The 27262-nt window shown below is 37.1% G+C and overlaps 1 protein-coding gene across 19 annotated transcripts in view; it reads right to left on the reverse strand.

Annotated features, from left to right (window-relative positions):
- Positions 1 to 27262, reverse strand: part of CEP83 (centrosomal protein 83) — a 165818-nt gene that overhangs the window by 109470 nt on the left and 29086 nt on the right. For 9 of the 19 annotated variants that reach the window (XR_010135669.1, XR_010135667.1, XR_010135666.1 and 6 more), the window contains exons 3-5: positions 26214 to 26327; positions 6360 to 6633; positions 5742 to 5892 (exon numbers count right to left, since the gene is read on the reverse strand). Coding sequence is in view for 15 of the 19 variants with exons in the window: in XM_054527500.1 (XP_054383475.1) it covers positions 5742 to 5892; positions 6360 to 6532 (324 nt within the window). In the remaining 4 variants the exon portion in view is untranslated. The remainder of the gene's footprint in view (positions 1 to 5741; positions 5893 to 6359; positions 6634 to 26213; positions 26328 to 27262) is intronic. The other 10 variants (XM_063711854.1, XM_054527495.1, XM_009248114.3 and 7 more) reach the window with 3 other exon arrangements.

Consider the following 27262-nt stretch of genomic DNA (forward strand, 5'->3'; position numbering starts at 1 on the left):
AACACCTGAAAGGATTAGAAGGATGAATACACAGAGCTCACAAAGACCTAAGAATAGTTTCTGTTCCCCAAAATCAGATTAAAATCCTTTGTTTCATAAAGAAATTGTTACAGTACTCAGAAGAGTCTTGCCTCAGTGGTGGGAAATAATTAGCACTACACTAAATACTACTCTGCTCCCACTTAAATCTTAAAAGCAAGACCCAGAAAGATAAAACTGTTTCCAAATAATTTAACTGTGTCCCCAAATAAAGCTCAAGAACATGTATCAGAATATAAAAATATTGGGAGGTGGAGATTGCAGTGAGCTGAGATCACTCCATCGCACTCCAGCCTGGGCAACAAGAGTGAAACTCCATCTCAAAAACAAAACAAAACAAAAACAACAACAACAACAACAAAAATCCAGCATTTTAAAAAGAAAGTTCGCAGTATCTAACATCCAATAAAAATTTACCAGGCATGCAGAGAAGCATGAGAGAGAGAGAGAGAGAGAGAGAGAGAGAGTGAGAGTGAGTGTGTGTGTGTGTGTGGTGGGGGCAGGGGGGATAAACTTAAAACAGGCCCAGAAATGACACAGGTGTCATTAAAACTTTATTGTACAGTTACTGTAACTGAATTCCATATGTTCAAAGAACTAGAGAAAAGACTGAACATGTTGGATAGAGATAAAAAGACTAAGGCCGGGCAAGGTGGCTCACGCCTGTAATCCCAGCACTTTGGGAGGCCAAGGCAGGCAGATCACAAGCTCAGGAGATCGAGACCATCCTGGCTAACATGGTGAAACCCCATGTCTACTAAAAATAAAAAATAAAAAAATTAACCAGGCGTGGTGGCGGGCACCTATAGTCCCAGCTACTCAGGAGGCTAAGGCAGTAGAATGGTGTGAACCCAGGAGGCGGAGCTTGCAGTGAGCCGAGATCGCGCCACTGCACTCCAGCCTGGGCGACACAGAGAGACTCTGTCTCAAAAAAAAAAAAAAAAAAAAAAAAAAAAAAAAAAAATTGAACTTCCAGAGATGAAAACTACAATTTCTGAGATGAAAATTACACTGCATGGAATTAATGGCAGCTTAGATACCGCAGAAGAAAAAATCAATGAATCTGAAAACATGGCAACAGAAACTAACCAAAATGAAGCACAGAGACAAAAAATACTAAAAATAAATTAACAACATCAGCAAGCTACGGGAGAACTTTAAGTGGTCTAATATTAGAATGTAATTAAGAGTCTCCAAAGGAGGTGAAAGAGGAGAAAGAAAATATTTTTAGAAGTAATCTCCAAAAATTTTCAGTTTGATAAAAACTGTAAACCCATAGACCTATGGAACTCAATAAACCCCAAGCACTACAGATATAAAGAAAACTGCAAAGTATGTCAATCAAATTGCTTAAAACCAGCAATAAAGAGAACAGCAGCCAAAAAACCAGACAAAGTGCATTGCAAAGAACAAAGATAACCTGTGCTCACTACCCTGTAGAGTGATGCAGCTGCACAATATCCATGCAGCTTCCAGTATTATATGTTCAATTACATCACAGATGCCTCTTGGAAACAACAGTGCTTTAAATCCTGTAATAGTGTGCACCTCACCATTGGCCTGTGCAATCTAACAGCATACAACAGTTTAGGGGTCTTCTGATCTGAGGTCTCTGACAAAGGATCTCTAACTTTTTCTTACCTCCTAGGAATCTTATTAAAAACAAATACACACATAATAAATTCTCTCTCCCCATCTCTCCCTCTCCTATCCCCTACACCTCCAAAGCACACATAAACCAAGACACTGACTGAATTAGAGGATTTTTCCCATCCCATTTTAGGAAAAAATATTCTCTCTTAGGCTACTTGTTTGTTTGTTTGTTTGTTTGGAGAGAGAAAGAGTCTTGCTCTGTCGCCCAGGCTGGGGTACAGTGGCATGATCTTGGCTCACTGCAACCTCTGCCTCCAGGTTCAAACAATTCTCATGCCTCACCCTCCTGAGTAGCTGGGAAGACAGGCATGTACCACTACATCCAGTTAATATTTGTATTTTTAATGGAGACAGGGTTTCACCATGTTGGCCAGGCTGGTCTCGAACTCCTGACCTCAGGTGATCCACACACCTCGGCCTCCCAAAGATCTGGGATTACAGTCATGAGCCACTGCACCCAGCAGTGTCTTAGACTTCTAATGGAATATTGCCACTACTTGTCTCCAAAGAAACATAAGAATGCTTTATCATACAACAGTCTAGGTGTCATTACCTATTTTAAATCTATAAAAACAAATCTTTAACACTGCAGTACTTGCCATTTAATAATCTAAAATAGGCCAATCTTTTACAAAGAATACTTTAAGAAGGCAAATACTGCTATGCCAAAAATTCTTAATAAATTAATGAGTGAAACTGAGTATTATACTTTGATCTGAGCTTCCCAGCAGCCAAAACAAAATGGGAAACTGTATACTAGGTTATACAGTTTTCATTAGCACAAAAAGAGCATATTAATCATTGGTAAAGTAATTTCCATTTAGTTTTATTAGAATATATCAAATGATCCCCATATTTAAAAAGGTTTTGCTAACATGGTACATAGTAACACAATAACAACATGTACTGACCACTTACTAGATCAAAGTACCGTACTAATACTTTTTTTTTGAGTCAGGGTCTCGTGCTGTTGCCCAGGGTAAAGTGTGGTGGTGTAACCACGGCTCCCTGAAGCCTCAAACTCCTAGGCTCAAACAAGTCTCCTCACTCAGCCTCTCTAGTAGCTGGGACAACAGGTGCATGCCACCATGTCAGGCTAACTTATTTTACTTCATTTTTTAGAGACAGAGTTACCCAGTTATGTTACCCAGGCTGGTTTTGAAATCCTAGCCTCAAGTGATCCTCCTGCCTCCTGAAGTTCTCAAGGTGGGAGCCACCATGCTCAGCCTGAACTAACACTTTCTATGCACTGTCTCATTTCATCCTTATAGTCATCCTATGAGCTAGGCACTATTATCATTCCCATTCACTACTGATGCAGAAATGTTCTTTAAACGAATACCTCTTATATCTTTTTCCTATAAAAGCCAAAGAGATGACATTAAATCTTAGAAAAAGCATTTTTATAGGCAGACTAGATAATGCATGTATATTTTAAAAATAATCATCTTTCATAAACCTTCATTGAAATATTTCTTGATCTTTGTTGAATTTACTTTTCTAAACTTACAATTTGTACAAATTGCAAGCATCCATTAAACAAATAGCTAAATTGCTTCAAAATGTGTGTTTATATGTATACATGATGTATCTTTAGCTTATTTTTGCCAAATAAATATCACACAGAAACTAGATATGTTTATCTTAAAAAACAGAAGCCTTACTAGATATGTTTATCTTAAAAAACAGAAGCCTTACTAGATAAATTATATTTGTGAGCAAACATTTGGGAAGTTTTCACATGGAGGAACATCCAAAGTTACCAACAGGGAGGCTATAGGGTAGATGACTTCATTTTAATAGGAGAAAGAAAATGTTTAACATACTTTAATCTATAAATACAATTGGATCACTTTAAAAAGTTCACCAGGTTCTCTAGCACTGAAAGCACTGAAGCAGAGAATGAAGAGTCCTGTCTGAAAGATGTTCTAAAAAGGATTCTGCTTTGGACAGTGTATTCGTTTCCTAGGTTGCCATAATAAAATACCAGAAACGACGCAGCTTTAAATAACAGAAGTTTGTTCTTTCACAGTTTTGGAGGCTATTAGTCTGAAATCAAGGTGTGTTGACAGGCCTTGCTCCCGCTAAAATCTGCAGGGAAGAAACTTTCCTTGCCTCTTTCTAGCTTCTGGAGCACTTAAATCTCTGCCTCTACCATCACATAGTGCTCCTCTCTACCCCATCTGTCTCCATCTCTCTTCTCCTCTTTTTTTAAGGACACCAGTAATATTGAGTTAAAGGCTCATCATACTCCAATATGACCTCATCAGCTTAACTAATTACATCTGTAATGACCCTACATCCAAATAAGGTCACCTTCTGAGGTACTAGGAGTTAAGACTTCAAAATATCCTGGTTGGGGATACAACTCAACCCATAATAGATTCAAAGAAAAACTAGATGATTACCAACTCTAAGATGCTGAGGCTGTAGGTATGTTTGACACAGACAGTGCAATATATGAACAACAATCCCAATTCATTCATTTATTTCAATTTTTCACGTCATGCATTCAACAAACAGATGTTTACTAGGCATTATCCTAAACACTGAAGACACACTGAAAAAAAGTTCCTGCCTTCATGGAGCCTGAATTCAAATAAACATGTCATCATTTATGAATATTTACTATGTGGCAAGTATGGTAGTAAAAATGTAGATGTTATCTCATTAGTCCTCACAACTCTTGTTAAGCAGAAACTTTTATCCCCTTTACCACATGTGAAAACTAGGCATAGAGACGTAGTTACTTGTTGAAGGTATCATCTTCTGGAAGAATTGACCCTTTTTTTTCATTATAAAACGTCCTTTTTATCTTTAGTGATACTCTTTGTCTGGAAGTCTCTTTTATCTGAATTAATATAACTACTCCAGCCTTCTGGATGTGCTTTACTTACTTTCTGGATGTGCTTGGTACAAATAATCACATTTAGATGTCACTCTCATGAAACAGAATAATTAAATTTGCAATACCTGAACAATCTCTCAAATATCTTGGGTTCAGCATTCACAGCTTCCATTCATACAGGGCTCTAAATTTTTGCAAAACAAATTAATGCACTGATTCTACAGGCTTAAATTACATTTCCCTCTTCAATTTACATTTCTGAGGTTTCTATTTGTATATTTAAATGTCCTAAATATACCTAGGAATGAAACAGTGAGCATAGTGGAGGCTCCAAGCCAGGCTTAGTGGTGTTCCCAGCAATGGTAGATTTGAAAAAGTTATTGAATGACAAACTTACAAGGCTTCCGTCAAAGGATATCTAAGAGTTGGGTGATATGCCAGACTAGGTGACTTGAAAGATGCCTTCTTACTCTATGAACTTCTGACTCTAATATTAATAATACCTTATTATTTGTACCAAGCAGATTGTTAGGCAGAAATAAATAGCTGGTGCTCTTCAGAGATTAAATAAATACGGGAAAATATTGTTCCTGAGAACCCACTAATTTGAAATTTACAGGAAATCTGACTGGAGTTTAAAGTCTGGCTTTGCTCTATTTTCCAAACAAATGAAAAAATGAATAGCGTGAAAATGATTTAAAGAAACTGTACTTCAGCACTTTGGAGACAACTATCTTTTGCTTTACAAACCCATTTGCTTTACAATGTACACATAAATTATGTGCACATACTGTTTTTACAGTCTCTTTTAAGAAGCTCCTTAAGAACAGCTGTCTTTTTTTAGCTTTCAGTTATAATGCATATACAAATATTAGTAACTCTTTTAAAAAAATTCTTTAATTCTGAATTTTTATCAATTCAAACTCACTTTTTCCCTAATTATTCTTAATGGTTAAATATTATTTATATCAGAATAGGCAATATAATACCAATTTACATCAAATAACAGTTTCATGGCTCCCTTACATGGTAGCTAACATTCTAAGATATATGAAAGAAGATTAAATTGTACCACTTGGAGATACAGCAAAGTAATCATTAAGGATATAGACAGAAATTGCCAAATTCACCAAAACTACTTACTTCCACTACGTATCTGACTGCTTTTATACTAACTCAAAACTCAAATATATTTTCTCACCTGCAGTTTCATTTCTTCTAAGTCTTTAGTTTTCTCTACTAATTCTCCTCTTAGTTCTTCAAGCAGGAGCTGAAGTTTTTCCTGCTGAGTTTGCTTTTCATTAAACAGGTGCTTGAGTTCATTTTGTAACTTTACATGTTCATTTTGCAACCTGGTTTTTTTTAAAGAGAATTCAATTTTGAGTAAATCCTTTCTTTCTAATTGCATTACTTTATGTAAAGTCAATCAACACCACAGAAAAACAAGTCCAATATCACACATTCCTTTAAGCCCAAAAGTATCTTTTCTTTACAGAGTTTCATTTAATTATTAACACTGTAGTTTTGGAATGCAATTTTACTTTGGTGGGAGATGGGGAACACATTTAGCCATCCGGATACATTTAATCTTATATGTCTTGCTACTTTCAAAATAAGGCTTATAAATTCATAACCCACTTGATATACTTAGTTTGGAACAAAATAATTTTAAAGTAAAAATTTTACTGTATTAAAAAAGTTTTAAATGTATACATTGCAAAATAACAAAAGTATACTATATTCTATAGCAAACATTCAGCCAAGATAATGCCAATAACTTTTTAAAACCAAACCCCACTTCTAGATTTAAGTAATTTACCTTGTGTGTTCAGCCTTCAGCGTCTGATAATTAGCTTTATGATGCTCACATCGTAACCTTTCATCAATTAACATTTTCTGGAACTCTGACTGAGAACCTGTCAATCCACTGTCTCCAGCAGGAGGAAAATTATTGGGAAAAGTGTCCATATCGGTAAATGTGCTGGCAACCATGTAAAAATAAGTTTTGGCTTTCTTACTGTTTTAGTTTTCTTTCCAAGGGTATTTCCCACTCCTTTCTTGCTAAGGCAGAATCTCAGGAGGCCAAATTATACCTGCACAGAGAAATAAACATCATTACATAATCTGCGATCAGTAAATGTAAGCTTCCTTTAATGTTACATATTTTTATCACTTTTATTATTCTCCTTTTTTTTTTTTTTTTTTTTTTGAGAGGAGTCTGCTCTGTTGCCCAGGCTGGAGTGCAATGGTGCGATCTCGGGTCACTGCAACCTCCACTCCCAGGTTCAAGCAATTCTCCTGCCTCAGCTTCCTGAATAGGTGGGATTACAGGCGCCTGCCACCATACCCGGCTAATTTTTTTTTTTTTTTTTTTTTTTTTTTTGAGACGGAGTCTCGCTCTTTCGCCCAGGCCGGAGTACAGTGGCGCTATCTTGACTCACTGCAACCTCCGCCTCCCAGGTTCACACCATTCTCCTGCCTCAGCCTCCTGAGTAGCTGGGACTACAGACGCCCGCCACCACGTCTGGCTAATTTTTTGTATTTTTAGTAGAGACAGGGTTTCACCATGCTGGCTAAGCTGGTCTTGAACTCCTGACCTCAGGCAATCTGCCTGCCTTGGCCTCCCAAAGTGCTGGGATTACAGGTGTGAGCCACCATGCCCAGCCTCTCCTTATCATTTTTATTACAAAGCCCAATTCTCAGATTTTAATTGTTCATAAAACAAAACACAAATATAAAGCTGAATCACAATTCAGCTTTTGAACAATTTTCTTTACTTCCATACAGCTTCTGTGACCATCAAAATCACATCTTCAAGTATTAACCTAGCTCCACTAGAAGCACAGACTTTCCCAGTTTAGGTAGTCTTAAATTCACAAACCAGAGTCATGTTTCCTGAAGCTACTGCAGTAAGCTTCAAGTACAGATCCTGGTACAAAATCCATACTCCCAAATCAGAGGAAAAGCTATTTGGAACTTGGTAACTGGCTAGGGAGAATCAAGGTCTTCAAAAGGTGACCTTCAGCAAGTAATATGCCTATGATTAATGCTTTGAAGGGTCTTTTACTTGACACAAGGCAAGCTGCACCCAGACTGCAGATTCACATGAGAAATTAGTCAACACATAAATATTGATCAACTCCTACATGTTATACACTGTGTTAAGAGAAAACTAAATCTCACCTATCTCTAAAAGCACTGACTCAGTATTACGAACGTCACTGTTTATTTCATCTAGAAATAAAAAATGATGTTTCAAAGTGTTCTTATAACTAAGAACAAAAATTTTAATTAAAATAGTTGTCTCCTTTAATTTCTTTCTCTAGTTCCATAATACATACACACACACACACACACATATACATACATATTTTTTTCCTGATAGAATCTTCCTTAGTCATGGGTTATTACAAATCACTTCTTATAACAAAAAAAATCTTTGTCCTATGCAAACCAATCATTAAATTATTCAGCCTTGCTTGAATTATACCATCTCTGATAAATTAGTGTGATATCTACGTATTACTTAAGACAATCTTTAAACTACAATTGCAGTTGTTTTGGTTTCCTCTGAAATTATATTTTAATAGAGAGGGAAAAGTCCCTCAAGAACACTATACTCCTTACTCTTAGGTTTAACATGCAGTGGGATTCAATCTTTGTAAATACAGCATGCGCTATCTGTAGCAGCTACCACAAAATTATCCTGCCAAAAGTATACATTTGCCAAGGAATTAATGAATTGCATCATAAAACTGGCATTCAATTTTTACTCTACTGTGGGTAAAATGCTATCAAATAGAATCTCATGCTCCAAAGAAATCTTTCATGAAAGGAAGAGTCAACTGATGTGGCAAACTACATTGTTGTCTCATTTTAAGAAATTGCCACAGCCATCCCAACCTTCAGCAACCATCTAAATAGTTAGCAGCCATCAGCAGAAAGGCCAGACCCTTCACCTGCTAATAGATGATTACTCACGGAAGGCTCAGGTGATCAATAGCATTTTTTAGCAACAAAGTACTTTCCAATTAAGGTATCTACATTTTTAAGACATAATTATATTGTAAACTTAACAGACTACAGTATGGTGTAAACATAACTTTTCTATGCACTGAGAAACCAGAAAATTCATGTGACTTGCTTTATTGTAGGAGCAATCCAAATAAGTTAAAATAAAGAAACACTAATTCCTAAATGTAAGTTTAGGTTTACTCTTGGCTTCTAAAGCTTTATAGGAAGAAAAAATATTTGGAGGTTAATAAATATGTTTGGCTCCACATTAAAAATTATTCTATGGAAAAATACATTTTTAAAGATTATAAAATGTGTATTTATAAAATGTTGATATGTGACAGCTCAAAATTGCTTACTTCCTAGGTTTTCACTAAAAGTTAAGATTACTAAGATTTAACTAAAAATTAAGATTACTAAGAGTTAAAATTCTAGTTAATACATAGAATTCTGTATGCAAAGTGTACAAGAAAAAAACAAAATTTGTTTTTGGTGAAAAAATTGTTTTAAACGACATAAAAATGTGTTTTTATTTAAAAAGTAATTTGTCTAATTCAGAAGTTATTGAAAGATTATTTCAAAATATGAATTTGGAAAAACATGAAAACAAGGCAGAAAGGAACAAGTAAAAAACAGACACAAAAAACTATGAGAACGTATTTTTGGTAAGAAAAGAGAATGACAGTAATTTTTGTATAAAAAAATCTTATGTGGTTGAAATGACAGAAAAAAAGGGAAGTAAATTTTTGTCCTAAGGTAAAATGATTGTTTCAATATAAAAAAGAGAAATATAAGACAAAACTAAAGGATTGAGCAAGCTGTAGAAGGTCTGGGCAAATTATGAAAGGTTTGTGAGAGATGAATCTTATGAAAGAAATTTTATTTGTGAACAAATTGGCTAAAATGAAAAGTAAATTGTTTATAGGTTTGTCTTAAAATTGACTCCTCATATCAAAAGTACACTGATACAAAACTAAAATTTGATCTTCTCTTTTAAAACAAGATTTTCTTATTGATTGCTCTCAATGAAAAAATAATAAAAGTAGATTTTAAAAGGCAAAAAACCCCCACTATTTAAAATGGAGAGAGAAATTAATAATGATAAAGGTTAAATACACCAGAAAGATGTGACAAGTTTAAATTTATATGCACTTACTATGGCCACTAAATATGTAAGGCAGAAGTTGTCAAAACTATAAGGAGAAATAGACAAATTCACAATGATAGGAGGAGAATTTCACCACTATTCTTGGTAACTAATGAGACAAGAAGATTTAAAAAAATAATCAGTAAGAACACAGATAATTTAAACAACAATTAACCATGCTGACCTAACTGACATATGGAAGACTATACCCTGTAACTACAGAATACACACTCCTCACAAGTATACACATAGTATTTATAAATATTGACCACATGCCAGGTATTTAAAAAACATTTCAAACATTTTAAAAGACGAAGATCTTACAAGATACCTTCTCTGACCACAATGCTATTAAACTAAACTCAATACAAAAAATAACCAGAAAAGCCACATATGCTTACAAGGGAAGAAATACATTTCTAAATAACTTATGAATCAAAGAAAAGGTCAAAATAGAAATTAGAAAATATGTAGTACTAAATGAAAATTGATACTCCACTTTAAAACTTATGGAATAAAGGTTTCTACTTTGAGGAAGATGGAGCAGATATACATTTTCCTTTTATACTCATTAATACAACTAAGAGTCCTGGATTTAGGTATATGACAAACATAAGACTATGAATAATGGAGACTAGAAGGCCAACCAGCTATGGACCTGAGAATGTAAGGACAAATACAGTGGTGAGTTTAGTTCCCTGGGTTTTCTTCTTCATATATCTCAGACACAGAGCTGAAGAAACTGGCAACCAGGAAACACCAATTAATTCAGACAAATAAGTCTCGAACAAAAAAGCCTACTCTCTAGCCAAAGGAACAAAAAAGAGGGAGCCTAGCAAGATAATATGTAGACAATTACAATCTACTCTATCCAAATACCATACACACACACACAAAAAAAACTGTAGTTCCACCTCCATCCACACAAGCAAAGATCAGGTGGAAGCCAAGCGAGGCTGTAATAAAATACCCTAATACTGGGCCAAGATGGTGCACAAGAAGGCTCACTAGAAAACAGAAACTTCCATTGCTTCCTGAACCGTAATAAAGCTCAATGATCCTGCAATGTCAGAGGAGACCACATGGAAAACCTAAACTTTCACCCCCACCAACAGTAACAAAGAGGACCTCCTTCACCCCACTGAAATGCTGGCACAGAAGGCCTAGTGGAGAGTTAGGACAGGCAGAACCACCAACAGTAATGAGGCTACCCTCTCCAGGGTATCAGTGAAGATCACATGGGGAGCCAGAACTACAGCTACCTGGCAATAACAAAGATCCCTCCCGCAACCTCCCTCCGAAAAAAAACTAAGGTGTCAACAGAGGCCAACTTAGAAACCTCAACTTGCTAGGCACTATGGCTTGTGACTGCAAATCCCAGCCACTCAGAAGGTGCGGTGGGAGGATTGCTTGAGACCAGGAGTTCCAGACCAGCCTGGGCAACACAGTGAGACCCTGCCTCAAAACCAAACAAACAAAAGTCATTAGCTGGGCATAGTGGCATGTGCCTATATGCCCAGGTACTTGGGAGGCTAAGATAGGAGGATTGCTTAAGCCCAGTTCAAGGCTGCAGTGAGCTATGATTATGCCACCACATTCTAGCCCAGGCAACAGATTATGCCACCACACTCTAGCCCAGGCAACAAAGCAAGATTCCCACCTCTTAAAAAAAAAACAAAAACACAAACAAAAAAAAACCTTGTACTTCCATCCCCACCTGGCAAAAACAAGGTAGTATGCCCTCTTTCCTCTACCAGAAAAGTGTCAGAAAAAGCCCGCTAAAACAAAAGGTTTAGATAGAATCCACAATATTATAATATCCCAAATGTCCAAGTTTCGATAGAGAACCACTGGTTGGCCAGGCAGTGGCTTACGCCTGTAATCCCAGCACTTTGGGAGGCCGAGGCAGGTGGATCACCTGAGGTCAGGAGTTCGAGACCAGCCTGGCCAACATGGCAAAACCCCATCTCTACTAAAAATACAAAAATTAGCAGGGTGTGGTGGTGCACGCCTGTAATCTCAGCTACTCAGGAGGCTGAGGCAGGAGAAACGCTTGAACCCAGGAGGCAGAGGTTGCGGTGAGCTGCGATCACACCACAGCACTCCCGCCTGGGCGACAGAGGGAGACTCCATCTCAAAAGTAAATAAATACATACATACATACATAAAAAAAAGAAATCCATTGATCATATCAAGAATGAAGATTTCAAACTGAATGAAAAAAGATAGAAAGCCAACACTATGATGACAGAGATGTTATGGTTATTTGACAAGACTTTAAAGCACTGATGATAAAAATGCTTAAACAAACAATGACAAGCTTGAAATAAATGAAAAGAGGGTCACAGCAAAGAAATACAAGTCTCAGAAAAGAAGGTAAAAAGAAGAACCAAGTGGAAATTTTAAAACTGAAAAATACAGGCTAAGCCTGGTGGCTCATGCCTGTAATCCCAGCACTTTGGGAGGCTGAGGCAGGTGGGTCACTTGAGGCCAGGAGTTCGAGATCAGCCTGGCCAACATAGTGAAACCCCGTCTCTACTAAAAATACAAAAATTAGCCAGGTGATGTGGCATGCGCCTGTAGTCCAGCTACTCAGGAGGCTGAGGCAGGAGGACTGCTTGAATCCGGGAGGCAGAGGCTGCAGTGAGCCAAGATTGTGCCACTGCACTCCAGCCTGGGCGACGGACTGAGACTCTGTCTTTAAAAAGAAAATAAAAAAATACAATGACCAAAATAAAAATATTAGATGAGCTCATCAGCAGAAATAGAGAGGAAGAGGAAAAGAATTAATGCACTGGGAAGATAGAACTACAGAAATTACTCAGCTGAACAATAGACAGAAAATAGACACACAAAATAAATAAGCAGTTCAGGGACTGTCAGAACTAACAGAAAATACCTACCATTCCTGTTCCTGGTGTATGATTCCATTTATATGAAATATCCAGAATAGATAAATACATAGAAGGTAGACTGATGATTGCCAGGGACTAAGGGAATGGGGAAATGGGAATTGACTGCTTAATGGGTACAAGGTTTTCTTTGATGTGGTAAAATGTTTTGGAACTAGATAATGGTGGTTGTTACGCAATGTTGTGAATGTAATAAATGCCATTAAATTATATGCTTTAAACTAGTTAATGTTATGCTATATTAATTTCACCTCAATAAAAAAAGAGAAAAATAAACCTAGCAAACTAGAAACTTAGAAGTGCATCAATCTTATCAAAGGTGTACATAAAAAGAGTATGTTAAAACACCATACCTGACTTTAAAATCTTAAAACATCTTTTTCTGAGAATGTGATCAAAACAAGAAAGTACATTATTGCCACTTTTATTCAATATTGTATTGAAGAACTGGAACAAAACAAAGGAATAGAAGGTATAAAAACTAAAAAAAAAAAAAAATCTTTATATACACACGTTCTGATTGTGTATGTAGAAAATCTAAACAAATTTACAGAAAAATAATTAGAAAAAGTGAGTTAGCAAGATTGGCAGATAGAGCAATATACAAAAATTAATTGCATTCCATATGCCAGCAACAAAATATTTTTTATTTTTTTCAATAGTGATATTCTTTAACAACAAAGTATGTTTAAAGACATTCTTAATAACAAAAAATATCAAAAACCTAGGTAAAAAGATGTGCAAACTATTAATTATAGGAAAACTGTGGCTAGCTACTGAAATAAACTAAAAAAGACCTAATAGAGATATGGACTAGGTGTATGGATTAGAAAACATTCTAAAGAGACAAATTCTCCCCAATCTACAGATGATGTGATATCAATTAATATCCAAATGAGTGTGTCTCTATGTATGAGAAACTTAACATGCTGATTCAAAAATTTATGTGGAAATACAAAAGACCAGGCCAACAACAGTGGAAATGATTTTAAAGAAAAAAAACGAGAAGACTTTACTATATATCAATACTTACTATAAATATACAGTAAACAGGATACAGCCCATAAACTGACCTACCCATATAAGATAATTCAGAAGAAAGGTGGTTTTGCCGAACCATAAGGAGAAGAGTCTTCAATAAAGGCCACTGGGACAACTAGATAACCTTGTAGAAAAAAAGAAACTTGCGCCTTTCTATTACACACTAAAATTAATTCTAGTTGGACTGAAGATCTAAATGTGAAAAGCAGAAGCACAAAGTTGCCACAATATAGGAAAAAATATTCAGTAACTCAAGGCAGGAAAAATAGTATGTCTAAAATCTAAAAGGTGATTCCGAGATAAATAATGAGACCGAGCACCTTTTCTTTGTTTACTGGCCATTTAGATATCTTCTTTTATAAAATATCCATTTGCATCTTTTGTCCAATTTTTTCTATTGAATTGTCTTTTTAATTACTAATTTGTAAAAATTATTCATAATATTTAAATCTCAATGAGAAAACCAAAAAGACTGACGATAAGTCTGGAGAGGAGAGGAAGCAAAGGTTGTAATGTAAACTGGCATATTCACTTTGGGAAAAAAACTAGCATTATCTACTAAGGTTAAAAAAAATACATATACTATGACTCAGTAATTCCTCTCCTTGGCATATATCCACTTGAAATGTGGTATACACAGGTCCACAAAAAGATTTATATGATACTGTTCATAGCAGTATTGTTCCTAACAACTGAAACCTAGAAACAAATCCAATGACCATCAACAGTTGAAGAAATGAATAGTGGTATAATGGAACTAGTACTATACTGCAATAAAAATAAGCTATAAATCAAGCTTGTCCAACCTGTAGCCCATGGGCCACATACAGCCTATGATGGCTTTGAATGCAGCCCGACACAAATTCATAAACTTTCTTAAAACCTTATGAGTTTGTTTTGCGTGTTTTTTTTGTTTTGTTTTTTAGTTCATCAGCTTTCGTTACTGTTAGTGTATTTTATGTGTGGCCCAAGATAATTCTTCTTCCAGTGTGGCCCAGGGAAGCCGAATGACTGGACACCCCTGCTATAGATACTCTATACATAGGGTGACTATTACAGACATATTGTCCAGAAGAAGCCAAACATAAAAGAATATACACTAAATTATTACAAATAGATTATTACAAATATATAAAGTTTAAAAATTAAAAACAAGCACTATAGTATATAGGGGATACATGCTTAGGTATAAGCATGTATAAAGGAACTAACTATCATTAAAGTCAGGAAAATATTACTTGATGAGGCTAGTAATGTTCTACTTCTTGATTTTTGTGGATACATGGAGGTTTGCTTTGTAACTTGCTTTGTAAATCACTCAGCTGTACATTGTTGTATACTTTTCTATATGTATATTATAATTCATAATTTTTTTTGAGACATTCTCATTCCGTCATCCACACTGGAGTGCAATGGCATGATCACAGCTTACTGCACCATCAATCTCCCAGGCTCAAGTCACCTCAGTCTCCCAAGTAGCTGGGACTACAGGCACATGTCATTAGGCCTGGCTTTTAAAAATTTTTTTATTTATTTTAATTTTTATTTTTATTTTGTAGAGACAAGGTCCCACTATGTTGCCTAGGCTCCGCTTGAACTCCCACACTCAAGCCATCCTCCAACCTTGACCTGCTAAAATGTTAGGATTACAGGAATGAGCGACAGCAACCAACCTTATAATTCACAATTTTTTAAAAAGGGACTTGGAAGGGAGAGTGATTCAAAAATTGGGCTCAGCATCATGTCAAGGACTGTAGTCCTTTTCATTTTTCTTCCAACAAATCCTGTTGGCTTAATTCTCCTCATGGTTGTGAGGCTACCACATGGATATGTAATATTCATTTTTAAAAAATTTATTCTACTAGTTCTCTTTTATTCATGTGCTTGTTTATAGTCCTTTAAGTAAAATTTACATATAATGAAATGCACAAATATTATCTCCATGCATTACTTAACAAGGATATGCTCTGATAAACTCATTGTTAAGTGATTTCATTGTTGTGTGAACATCAAAGAATGTACGGTACTTACACAAACCTAGATGATATAGCCTATTATACACCTAAGATATATGGTATATAGCCTATTGCTTGTAGGCTACAAACCTGTACAACATGTTACTGTACTAAATGTTGGAGGCAACTGTACAAAATGAAGTAGAGGTTCCTCTTCAAAGGGACTTTCCTTCCAGTCTAATTGAGAATAAATAGTAGCCTCTCTTAGAAGCAAAATTTACTCAAAGACCTGTGGTAATATTCTTAAATATCTGCTAGCCGTAATAAAGAAAGCAATATACTTTGTGTTCTTTGCCCCCACCTTTTGGCCTAGATATTTGCCCTGGCATGCCTATATAGGCCCAAGCAAGCGTTAGGTTATAGCCTGTTCCTCTTCCTTATTTGGAGGTGTTTTGGCCTTTCTCAGCATTCCACAAGTTACTTCCTCCTTTCCTTTGTTCTCCTCTACCTTTACCTCTTCTGGGAGGTTCTAAGTTGCTAGCCAATCGGGACAAGAACAGAATGTGAAGTCCCATTCCAGCCAATGGAAACTGGACACAGCCATAGGGTGGGCGCATTAGATTATAAATGACCCTGTCTCCTTTGCTTGTGTGTGCTCTCATGGCAAGACTGCTAGTGAGTGGCACCCTTTCTGCAGAAAGTAAATTAGCCTTGCTGAGAGATCATTTATCTTAGTGTTGATTTCTGCAACACTGAATACCCGTTTCCAACAGCAACTGTAACACAAATCACTAGGCAATAGAAATTTTTTAGCTCCATTATAATCTTATGGTACCACTGTTGTGTATGTGGTTATATGCAGCACATGAATGTACACAATTTCATGAGTTCACAAAAGGAAGAACTCAAGAAAGCCTCAATTACATCAAGATATAAAACAGTCCCATCACTCCAGAAAGTTCCTTCATACTCCTTCCCCATCACCCACCCACAAGAGGCAACCACTTTTGTGGTTATTCTCACCATAGTTCCACCTGATCCAGAATATATTAAAGTGAAATCATAGAGTACGTACTCTCATGTATTTGCCTTGTTTCACCCAAATAGCTGTGAGATTCACCTATGTTTTTGTGTATCTCAGTGGTCTGTTCCTTTTTAAGGCTGAATAGCATTTCATCATTTAAATATACCACATATTATTTATCCAATCTCCTGCTGATGCGCATTTGGTTGTTTCTGGTTACAATGAATATAGCTGCTATGAGTATTCTTATACAAGACTTTCTGTGGACACATTTTCAGTTTGGGGGTGGGTGGTGGTAAACATTTAAGAGTGGAATTGCTGGGTCATGGAGCAGGTTTATATTTAACTTTGTGTAAGAAACTGCCAAATCTTTTTCCAACATGGTTGTACCATTTTCTATTCCAACCAAAAACATACAAGAATTTTTTTTTTTTTTTTTTTTTTTGAGATGGAGTTTCACTCTTGTTGCCCAGGCTGGAGTGCAATGGCACAATCTCAGTTCATCACAGCCTCTGCCTCCTAGGTTCAAGTGATTCTCCTGCCTCCGCCTCCCAAGTAGCTGGGATTACAGGCATGTGCCAGCACACCCAGCTGATTTTGTATTTTTAGTAGAGATGGGTTTCTCCATGTTGGTCAGGCTGGTCTCGAACTCCCGACATCAAGTGATCTGCCCATCTCAGCCTCCCAAAGTACTGGGATTACAAGTGTAAGTCACCATGCCCAGCCAACATATTGATAATTCTGTTTGCTCCACATTTTTCCCAATACCTTGTAGCTGCACCAGACCAATCTGGTTCAACTTTTATGTAATAAATTGTGAGTTATTTTTCAGCTGCCATGGACCCTCAGCTCACATAACCTGAGCATGCTCAGATGAGCCAAGACTGCAATCTCAGGAGGAACCTAAGTGCTTGGACCAAGAAATGGGGACTGAATTAAGAAGCAGACACTGCATGGCAGGATCCAGGATCCAATCAGATCAAGCTCTGGCATCATCCCATGGTGGGATCCTGTCAGATCATGCCTCCAGTACCACCTCATTGCAAGATCCAATCAGATCATGCCTTGTTATCCTACACTTATAAAACCTGACTCAGGCCCCTGCTTTGGGAACTATCTCCATGTTCTCCTTACTTGTTGCAAGTAATAAAATTCTCATGCTAAATCCTCTTTGGTTGTGAGCACTGAGTTGATGATACCTGCCAAACAACCAAACCCACCTGTCATGTGAGTAATAATGTGATGTTGTGAGTCCCTTTAATTGTAGCCCTTCTAGGAGGCACAAAGTGGTATCTCCTTATTATTTTAATTTACATTTTCCTGAAGCACTTTTTCATGTATTTAATGCTGTTCACAGACCGTCTTAATCTATGAAAAGATTTTTGCTTTAAGAACCATCACAGCAAAGAATATTTATGCTGTAGCTGGCAAAATGGGAGATTTTAACAGCTAATGTGTATATAAGAAATGAAAACAGGCCAGTGTGGTGGCTCACGCCTGTAATCCCAGCACTTTGGGAGGCCGAGGCGGGCGGATCACGAGATCAGGAGATTGAGACCATCCTGGCTAACACAGCGAAACCCCATCTCTACTAAAAATACAAAAAAAATTAGCCGGGCATGGTGGCAGGCACCTGTAGTCCCAGCTACTCAGGAGGCTGAGGCAGGAGAATGGCGTGAACCCGGGAGGCGGAGCTTGCAGTGAGCCAAGATCACACCACTGCACTCCAGCCCAGGTGACAGAGCAAGACTCTGTCTCAAAAAAAAAAAAAGAAATGAAAACAAATCTAAAATTTGCCTCATTGTACTAATTACCATTTAGCTTCCTGAGCACATAATGCTGTTTTCTACCGCCATGGCTTTGTAAATGCTAATTTCCTTGCTCAGAACGCTTTTTCCATCTCTTTGTACTCTGATCTAGTGAATTCCTATTCAGCCTTCAAAACCCAGCTCAGGAATGCATTACTTCCTCCATGAAGTAAAGACCCTCCCAAACATATATAGTTCATTATTCTGTGTTTTATCTTGCATTTTAGTATACATAACACATGGAATGTAACTTTGTCCATGACAAGGAACATGTCTTACTCATGTTCATAACCCCAGCACCTAAAAAACCACAGGCACATATTACGAGCTCAAAAATAACAAATGAACAAATAATGTGCTCACCATTCTGATGCTACTTTAGCCTCGATTCACTTTTCTGCTCCAAATTCAGAAACAGTCTTCCAAACAATAGTGGGCTGAATGCTAGCCCCTCAAAATATGTCATTTCCTAATCTCTGGATGCTATGAATATTACCTTATATAGTTTTAAAAAAAGGGTGGGGTGATTAAATTAAGGATCTTAAGAGGAGAGGCTTATGTTGGATTATATAAGTGGGCCCAAAACAATCACATGTATCCTTCTAAGAGAGAAGGAGAGGGAGTTTGAGACTGAAGAGGAAGAGGCAATGTGACCACGGAGACAGAGACTGGAAAGATGTAGCCATAAGTCAAGGAAAACCTACAGGCACAAAAAGCTGGAAAAGGCAAGGAAAGGATTCTAACCCAGAGCCTTCAGAGGGAACGTGGCTTGGCCAACAACTTGATTTCTGACTTCTAATCTCTAAAACGTTGAAAGAATAATTTTTTTTGTTGTTTTGAGACACCTATTATATGGCAATTTGTAACAGCAGCCACAAGTAACTAATACAATGGCTTTCTCTTGTATTAATATTTACTTACAATAAGGTTTATCAAACTCAAAATTTCTAACACAATTTTAAATTCCTACCATGGTTAGACTTCTTTGATTTCAATCAGTCAATACACAGCTAACAATTACCTGCAAGACACTTACACATACATTAGATGCTTGAAATACACAATAAAACATCTCCTACTGTGCAGAGTTTACTAAATACAGAAATTCATATTGAAAATTTTTTAAAGTAAAGTACAAAGTTCAAACAGTAATAAGCGAAAAAAAGTGAAACATTATCTCAATCAGCCTGTTAATCAGTGAGCACTTGTTGGGCTAGTCTCAGTGAAAGGCAGTTTTTAAAAGACTAGTACAACCTTTTTCCAAATTCTTCATCTCCTCTTTGCAACCATTACAAATACATAATCGCATCCATGTGTCCTTCCTACCACTTCTTTTGACTAGTCCCAGCTTTACAGACCTCTATATGACATTTTATTTTGCATAGGCACTGTATTTTTTAAGCAGTGAGTAGTACAATGTCTGCCCCAAAGTACGGTAATTCAAAATATTCAAAAAAGCACAGCTGCTGATGCTCATGGAAAGCTTCCAAAACACATTCCATTAAAAGCACATGCTATGCCTTTGAATATTTCAAAACAATGTTTCAAATACTACATGCCCTCAAAGTGAATGATGTTTTTTAAAAACAACATTAAAAGTCTAGGGAGGACCTACACCAGGCATTTACTTTACTTATAAACAAAACATTAGAAATGAATTTCTTCAAAATCCAGAGATAATCCTGCACTAGTCACCCAAACAGCCTTTGGATAGCCATCCAGGATGTCTTGCGTACAAAAAAAAGTCACAACTTGACGCCCTGCCAGAACCTGAAGTGCAGCTGGGAGCAGACCCTTCAAAGCCCTGGTAAGGTGCCAGGCTCTGTAATTGTGATTTAGAAAGAAACAAGAGAGAGCAAGGAATGAGAAAAGGAAGAAGATATGTATTCAAGTGGTTAGCAATCAACCACCAAGCACTCTAAATTAAAATGTTATTCTATTTTTACGATTATACTGTCTGCTTCTGCACAGCTTAATTCACACAAAAGAATTCTAGAAAGTAGGACATAGTAATGAGTCAACCTCAAATGCTTAGTGTAAATTACCAAAGTCTCTGAAAGTTGTGATCTGAAAGGCAAAAATGATTCTTGTCCGAATTCATTTTAACATTTCTTAATGTAAGGTCTGTTACAATAACATGGGGACTTTCCAGAAGATTTATGAGCACTTAGCACCTCTGTGTGAGTTGTATATTCTTCTTTGCTCACAGTCCCACCTTTCTTCTGAAATAGAAAAGGCTACCCATAATATGGCTGCTAATACACAATAAAGATTGTCTACTGATGCAACAGCATATCCTGAAAATTGTTTTTTAAGTAAATACTGATTTAATTTTATTTCCATGAGATTTATGCCTTAATCTGAAAAGTTAAAGATAAATTGATACTTAAAACTGAGTTTAACTGATATTTTACTGCAGTTAACACAAACATTCTCTTCATTATTTTGAATCTGTCACAAAGCAAGTATAAAATTTTTCACAGCCAGAAAAAGGAGATAAATAAAAGCCATCCTCAAGACACACAGGTTAATGTTAAAACCATATACTTTTAAAAACTGATTAAACAACCAATATTTATTAAGTGACTACTATACCATATTTACTGAATGGTCTACTTATAGTAAAAGAGTTTTGAGAGATATAAAAAAATATACAGACCGTCAAGTCAAGCACACTTCTCATGAGGAAAGAAGAGCCTGCCCATATTCAGAGTACTCCATGGATATTTTCTAAGTACCTTTAATATGCTAGACACTTTGTTGGATACAGGAATACACAAATAAATAAAAGAAAATCCTTGTCCTCAAGGAGTTTATGATGGTCAGTGGAATATACTCGTTAACCAACAATTGCTGACTGAATAAGGATGAGAGAAAATGGACTATTTAAACTTTCTGGACTTAAAATTTTTTTACCATGTGCACATATTACCTATTCAAAGTCATAAATACAAAAAGTTTTTAAGTTGTAAAACATTAAGGTATTCAACAAAGAGGTAACAGGAAACACCTAAATCAAGGAAGGAGAGAGAAGTGAGGCAGCCTGCTTATCTGAGATTAGCTAAGAGCCTGGAGAGACTCCCCAATCTGGGGAAAGGGTAAATGAGAGATGCCCAGGGGTCCACATTCCCACCATGGATACCTGCAATCCTAGCCACAGTAGAGGCCCTGGACCCTCATAGGCCCTGAAACTAACAAAGGGAGCTGCATGAAGAGTGCACAACAGCACTGCTCCAGAGAGGGAGCTCACGCTGGGGCACACCAACCTCTCCACTCTCCATCCCAGTCCTGCAGCTATAGTAAGACACCATTTTGAGAACCCAGTCCCAACAGACTGCACCTTGTGCTTGGGCTTAACAGCACCTGTCTCTTCACATCCCTGGAGTCCCACTGACATACCCAGCCCACAGTTACCACCATGCCTGGTTCCTGATGCTGGGGCCAAAGTGCATGCCTCTGGCTCCAATCTCACCCACTGCTTCCAGCAGTGGAGCCACCACTCATTTTCATGTGTCCGGAGTCCCTCACCCACAGCTGCCATCACTGTGCTACCAGGACTAAGGAATAAGCAAAGCATGAGCTTCCACTGCCCAGGCTAAAGCACAAGCCAAGCATGAGCTGCCACCACCAGGACTAAAATGTGAGTGAAACACAGGCTGCACCGCCAGGGCTGAAACACAAGCCAAGTATGGTCTGCCACCACCAGGGCTAAAATGCAAGTGAAATGCATGTTCCTAATACTTGCCTGCATATAGCTGGTATCACTGAAAGCAACTCTGCCCTCCCCAGCAGTAGGGCTGCAGCACAGACACTGCCTCTCACAACATGAACATTGTGCCAGGGGCCTAAGGATCACCCCACCCCTTCCTAACACAGCCAGCACCTATACGCACCACTGGGGAGTCTAAAGACAAGCCCACCTGGCCTCGCCCACCCCTCCATGCCAGAGCACACAATCCAGAGGCCTGGAGATCACACAACTCAGCTGCCATTGGCAACTAAGGACTCTTCCCAGGAACCTGAGATTGGGCTCACCCACCCAGCTACTAACATCACAGCAAGAAAATATCATACCTCCAAAGTAACACAATAATTCTCCAGCAACAAATCCCAATCAAAAATAAACTCACAAAATTCTGGAAAAAGAATTTAAAATATTGATTTTAAAGAAGCTCAGTGAGATACAAGAGAATACTGAAAAATAACATAAAGAAATCAGAAAAACAATTCCTAGAATATGAATGAGAAATTTATGAAAAAGATAGGTATCATTAAAAAAAAAAGAATCAAATTCTGGAACTGAAGACTTCACTGAGTGAAATACAAAATACATTGGAAAGCTTCAACAACAGACTAGATCAAGCAGAAGAAAGAATCTCAGAACCTGAAGATAGGTCTTTCAAATAACCCAATCAGACAAAAGATAAAGAAGAATAAAAAACAGTGAGCAAAGCCTTTGTGACATATGGGCACCATAAGGCAACTAAATATTCTCAGAGTCTCAGAAGGCAAAGAGAAAATAAAATGCATAGAAAACCTACTTAATGAAATAACGGATAAAAACTTCCGAAGTCTAGCAAGGGATTTAAACATCCAGATACAAGAGGCTCAGAGATTCCCAAATACAATGCAGAAAGGTCTTCCACAAAGCACGTTATAGTCAAACTGTCAAAAATCAAAGACAAAAAGAGAATTCCAAAAACAGCGAAATTCATTTCACCTATAAAAACACACAGACTGAAAGTAAAGGGATGGAAAAAGACATTATATGCAAACAGAAACTAAAAGGGAGCAGGAGTAGGAGTAGCTACACATATATCTGTTAAAACAGGCTTTAAGTCAAAAACAGTAAAAACAGACAAAGGTCATGATATAATAGAGGATCAATTCAGCAAGAGGATAACAATTCTAAACCATATGCACCCAACACAAGAGCACCCAGATATACAAAGGAAACATTATTACACCCAGAAAGAAATTCACAAATATCCATCTGGTTTTGACAAAGGCACTAAGGACATATGCTTGGAAAAGAATGCCCCCTTCAATAAATGGTGCTGGGAAAATTGAATATCCATATGCAGAAAAATTAAATTGGATCCCTACCTCTCACATATACAAAAATCAACTCAAGATGGATTAAAGATGCAAACGTAAGACCCAAGACTATAAAATTACTAGAAGAAAACATAGGGAAAACACTTCAGGACATTGGTCTCAGCAAAGATAGTATGGCTAACACTTCAAAAGCACAGAAAACAAGAACAAAAATAGACAAGTGGGACTATATTAAACTAAAAAGCTTCAACACAGCAAAGGAAACAATCAACAGAGTGAAGAAAAAACCCACTGAATGGGAGAAAATATTTGCAAACCATTTACCTGACAAGGGACTAATACCTGGAATATACAAGGAAATCAAAACTTAACAGTAAAAAAAAAAAAAAAAAAAAAAAAAAAAAAAGCCTCATTAACAAGTGGGTAAAGGCCACAAATAAACATTTCTCAAAAGAATACATACAAATGACCAATGGGTATATGAAAAAATGCTCAACATCACTAATTACCAGGGAAATGCAAATCAAAACCACAGCAACATATCATCTTATCCCAATTAGAATGGCTACTATAAAAAAATAACAACAGATGCTGGCAAGGATGTGGAGAAAAAGGGAACTCTTATATGCTGCTGGTACGAATGTAAATTAGTACAGCTACTATGAAAAACAGCATGAAGATTTCTCAAAAAACTAAAAATAGAACTAGTATACAATCTAGTAATCCCACAATGGGGTATTTATTCAAAGGAAAAGATATCAGCATGTCAAAGGGATAGCTGGACTCAGGTTATTGCAGCACTATTCACAATAGCAAAGATACAGAATCAACATAAGTGTCCATTAATGGAGGAACTTTTTTTTTTTTTTTTGAGATGGAGTCTCGCTCTGTAGCCCAGGCTGGAGTGCAGTGGCGCGATCTCAGCTCACTGCAAGCTCTGCCTCCCGGGTTCACGCCATTCTCCTGCCTCAGCCTCCCGAGTAGCTGGGACTACAGGCTCCCGCCACCACACCTGGCTAATTTTTTTTTGTATTTTTAGTAGAGACAGAGTTTCACCGTGTTAGCCAGGATAGTCTCAATCTCCTGGCCTTGTGATCCGCCCGCCTCGGCCTCCCAAAGTGCTGGGATTACAGGCGTCAGCCACCGCCCCTGGCCTGAACTGATTTTTTTTTAAATGTGGTATATATACATGGTGAAATACCATTCAGCTATGAGAAAGAATGAAATCATGTCATTTGTAGCAATATGGATAAAGCTGGAGATCATTACAATAAGTGAAATAAGCCAGGCACAAAAAGACAAATATCACATGTTCTAACTCATGTGGGAGCCTAAAAAAAGTTGATCTCATGGAGGTAGAGAATAAAATGGTATCAAAGGCCAGGAAGTATGTGTGTGGGGGAAGGTGGGATAAAGGGAGGTTGGTTAATGAATCAAGTTCTAATGTTGCAGAGCACAGTACAGTTAATAATTAATTTGAATCATATATATTTCAAAGTAGCTACAAGAGAGGACTTTAAATGTTCCCAACATATAGAAATGATACTCAAGGTGATGAATACCCCAAGTACCCTGACTTGATTATTACACATTCTATGCATGTAACAAATACACATGTACCTCATAAATATGTAAATTATGTGCCAATTTAAAAAAAGAGGAACTTAAAAAAATTATAAAATATTATAACATATTTACCAGTAGTATGAATGGACAAGGGAGAGAACCCTAATTCTGCTAGTGAAGCTGCCAGGGAAAACTTCACAAAGCAGCAGCTAAAATTAACAAAGGGATGCAAGGAAGAAACATCAAGTGCAAAGTCATGGAGATTAAGAAGAAGAACATTAGGGGTGGAGGGCAGGGGAGAGGAGAACACCCTAGGGAGGTAAGGTAGGGCCTTGAAGGCCACATGCAGAAGACTGGAGTTTATTCCATGGTCTTGGAGAGCCAATGAAAGATTTTAAACTTTTAGATGGATAGAAGACATTACAGGGTAGACTCACATTTACATTTCAGAAAAATAAGTCATTTATTTGCAGAGGATAGATTTGAGAAGGAGGAACAGAAGAAAGAGAAAAAGAAAAGGAGATCAAAGGTCCAGGAAAGTAATAATGAGGGCCTTAACTAAGACAGTAGCAGCAGGTAGTCAATAATCTTGAAAATTAATTTGAAGCCAGGCGCAGTGGCTCACACCTATAATCCTAGCACTTTAGAAGGTCAAGGCAGGCAGATGGCTTGAGCTCAGGAGTTCAAGAACAGCCTGGGCAACATGGTGAAAGCCTGTTTCTAAGAAAAATACAAAAATTAGCCAGGTGTGGTAGCATGTGCCTATGGTCCCAGCTACTCAGGAGGCTGAGGTGGGAAGACTGCTTGAGCCCAGGAGGGTCAAGGCTGCAGTGAGCCGAGATCACACCACCGCACTCCAGCCTGGGTGACAAGGTGAGACCCTGCATCAAAAAAAAAGAAAAGAAAAGAAAAGAAAATTAATTTGGGGGCAGCAAGAGCAGGAGTTAATAATTAGATACCTATACCCATCCCCCAGCAAAAAGTATTTTAATGTCACTAGTTAAAAGGCCTATCAGGAAACCGAGATAGGAAAGCAAAGAATAAACACTAAAATGGAATCCAGTTAAAGTGAAAGAAAGGTTGTTTCAAAGATTACAATTACTTCAAGCACTAATCCTACATAAGAATGAGGAATCCCGTACACTGACCTTTGGCAAATGAATCTTAGTAAACCGCAAATACCATCACTGTAAAACACTCAGAATATCCACCTTTCTTCCATAGGGATTTCATAAGCAGAGGGGCAAACTCTAAAGCTGGCTCTGTCGGGAACAAAGACATAAAATAAGGATTTTGTTCCTTAAATGTCCACCTGCTGCTACTCCTCCTCATTCTTTCCTTCAAACAAATCATCTCTATAGCAACACACTCTTAAAGAATTTGTGGGTGGAAAGCATATGTTTGTGCAAAAATATGAGAACTCAAGAACATGAGCTATTTTATTTTTTCCTTTAATACAAGAGATACACAATCTATTAGGATACAATTAAAAAATAAGAAACAGATATGAAACAAAAAAATGTTTAAACACAAAAAAATGTAAATTGTACAAATGATAACGCAAATGTTTACATGGAAATTCTTTTTATAGGTTACAATGACACCTTGTGGTAAGACTTTTCAAGTTATACAAATTATCTTAGAAAATATTTTTTACAGCAGAGACGTAAGAAAACTGGTTTAGCAAATAGGAAAGTTAAAAACCATAGTAATGAGTTAATGTGTACAAGTATAATAATACATTTGAAAAATTAAGTTTGAAAAATCAAACTTCTAAAAATGTCACAATATTAGGTAGGCAAAAGCACTTTACTAACTGTAAATACAAGTTGAATATCCCTTATGTAAAATGCCTGGGACCAGAAGGATTTCAGATTTTGAATTTTTTCAGATTTTAGAATATTTGCATATACATAATGAGTATCTTGGGGATGGGACACAAGTCTAAACATAAAATTCATTTATGTTCCATATATACCTTATACATACACATAGCCTGAAGGTAATTTTATTTTTCCCTTGAAGGTGCTTAATAAACTGCATGTTGTATGCCTGCATTTTGACTGCAACCCATCACATGAGGTCAGGTTTGAAATTTTCCACATGGTGTCATGTTGGTGCTCAAAAAGTTTCAGATTTTAGAGCATTCTGGATTATGGGATTAGGGATCCTCAACCTGTATAAAGCATTATACTAG

This window comes from Pongo abelii, chromosome 10 (assembly GCF_028885655.2).
Source record: "Pongo abelii isolate AG06213 chromosome 10, NHGRI_mPonAbe1-v2.0_pri, whole genome shotgun sequence".
Taxonomy (NCBI): Eukaryota; Metazoa; Chordata; class Mammalia; order Primates; family Hominidae; genus Pongo; species Pongo abelii.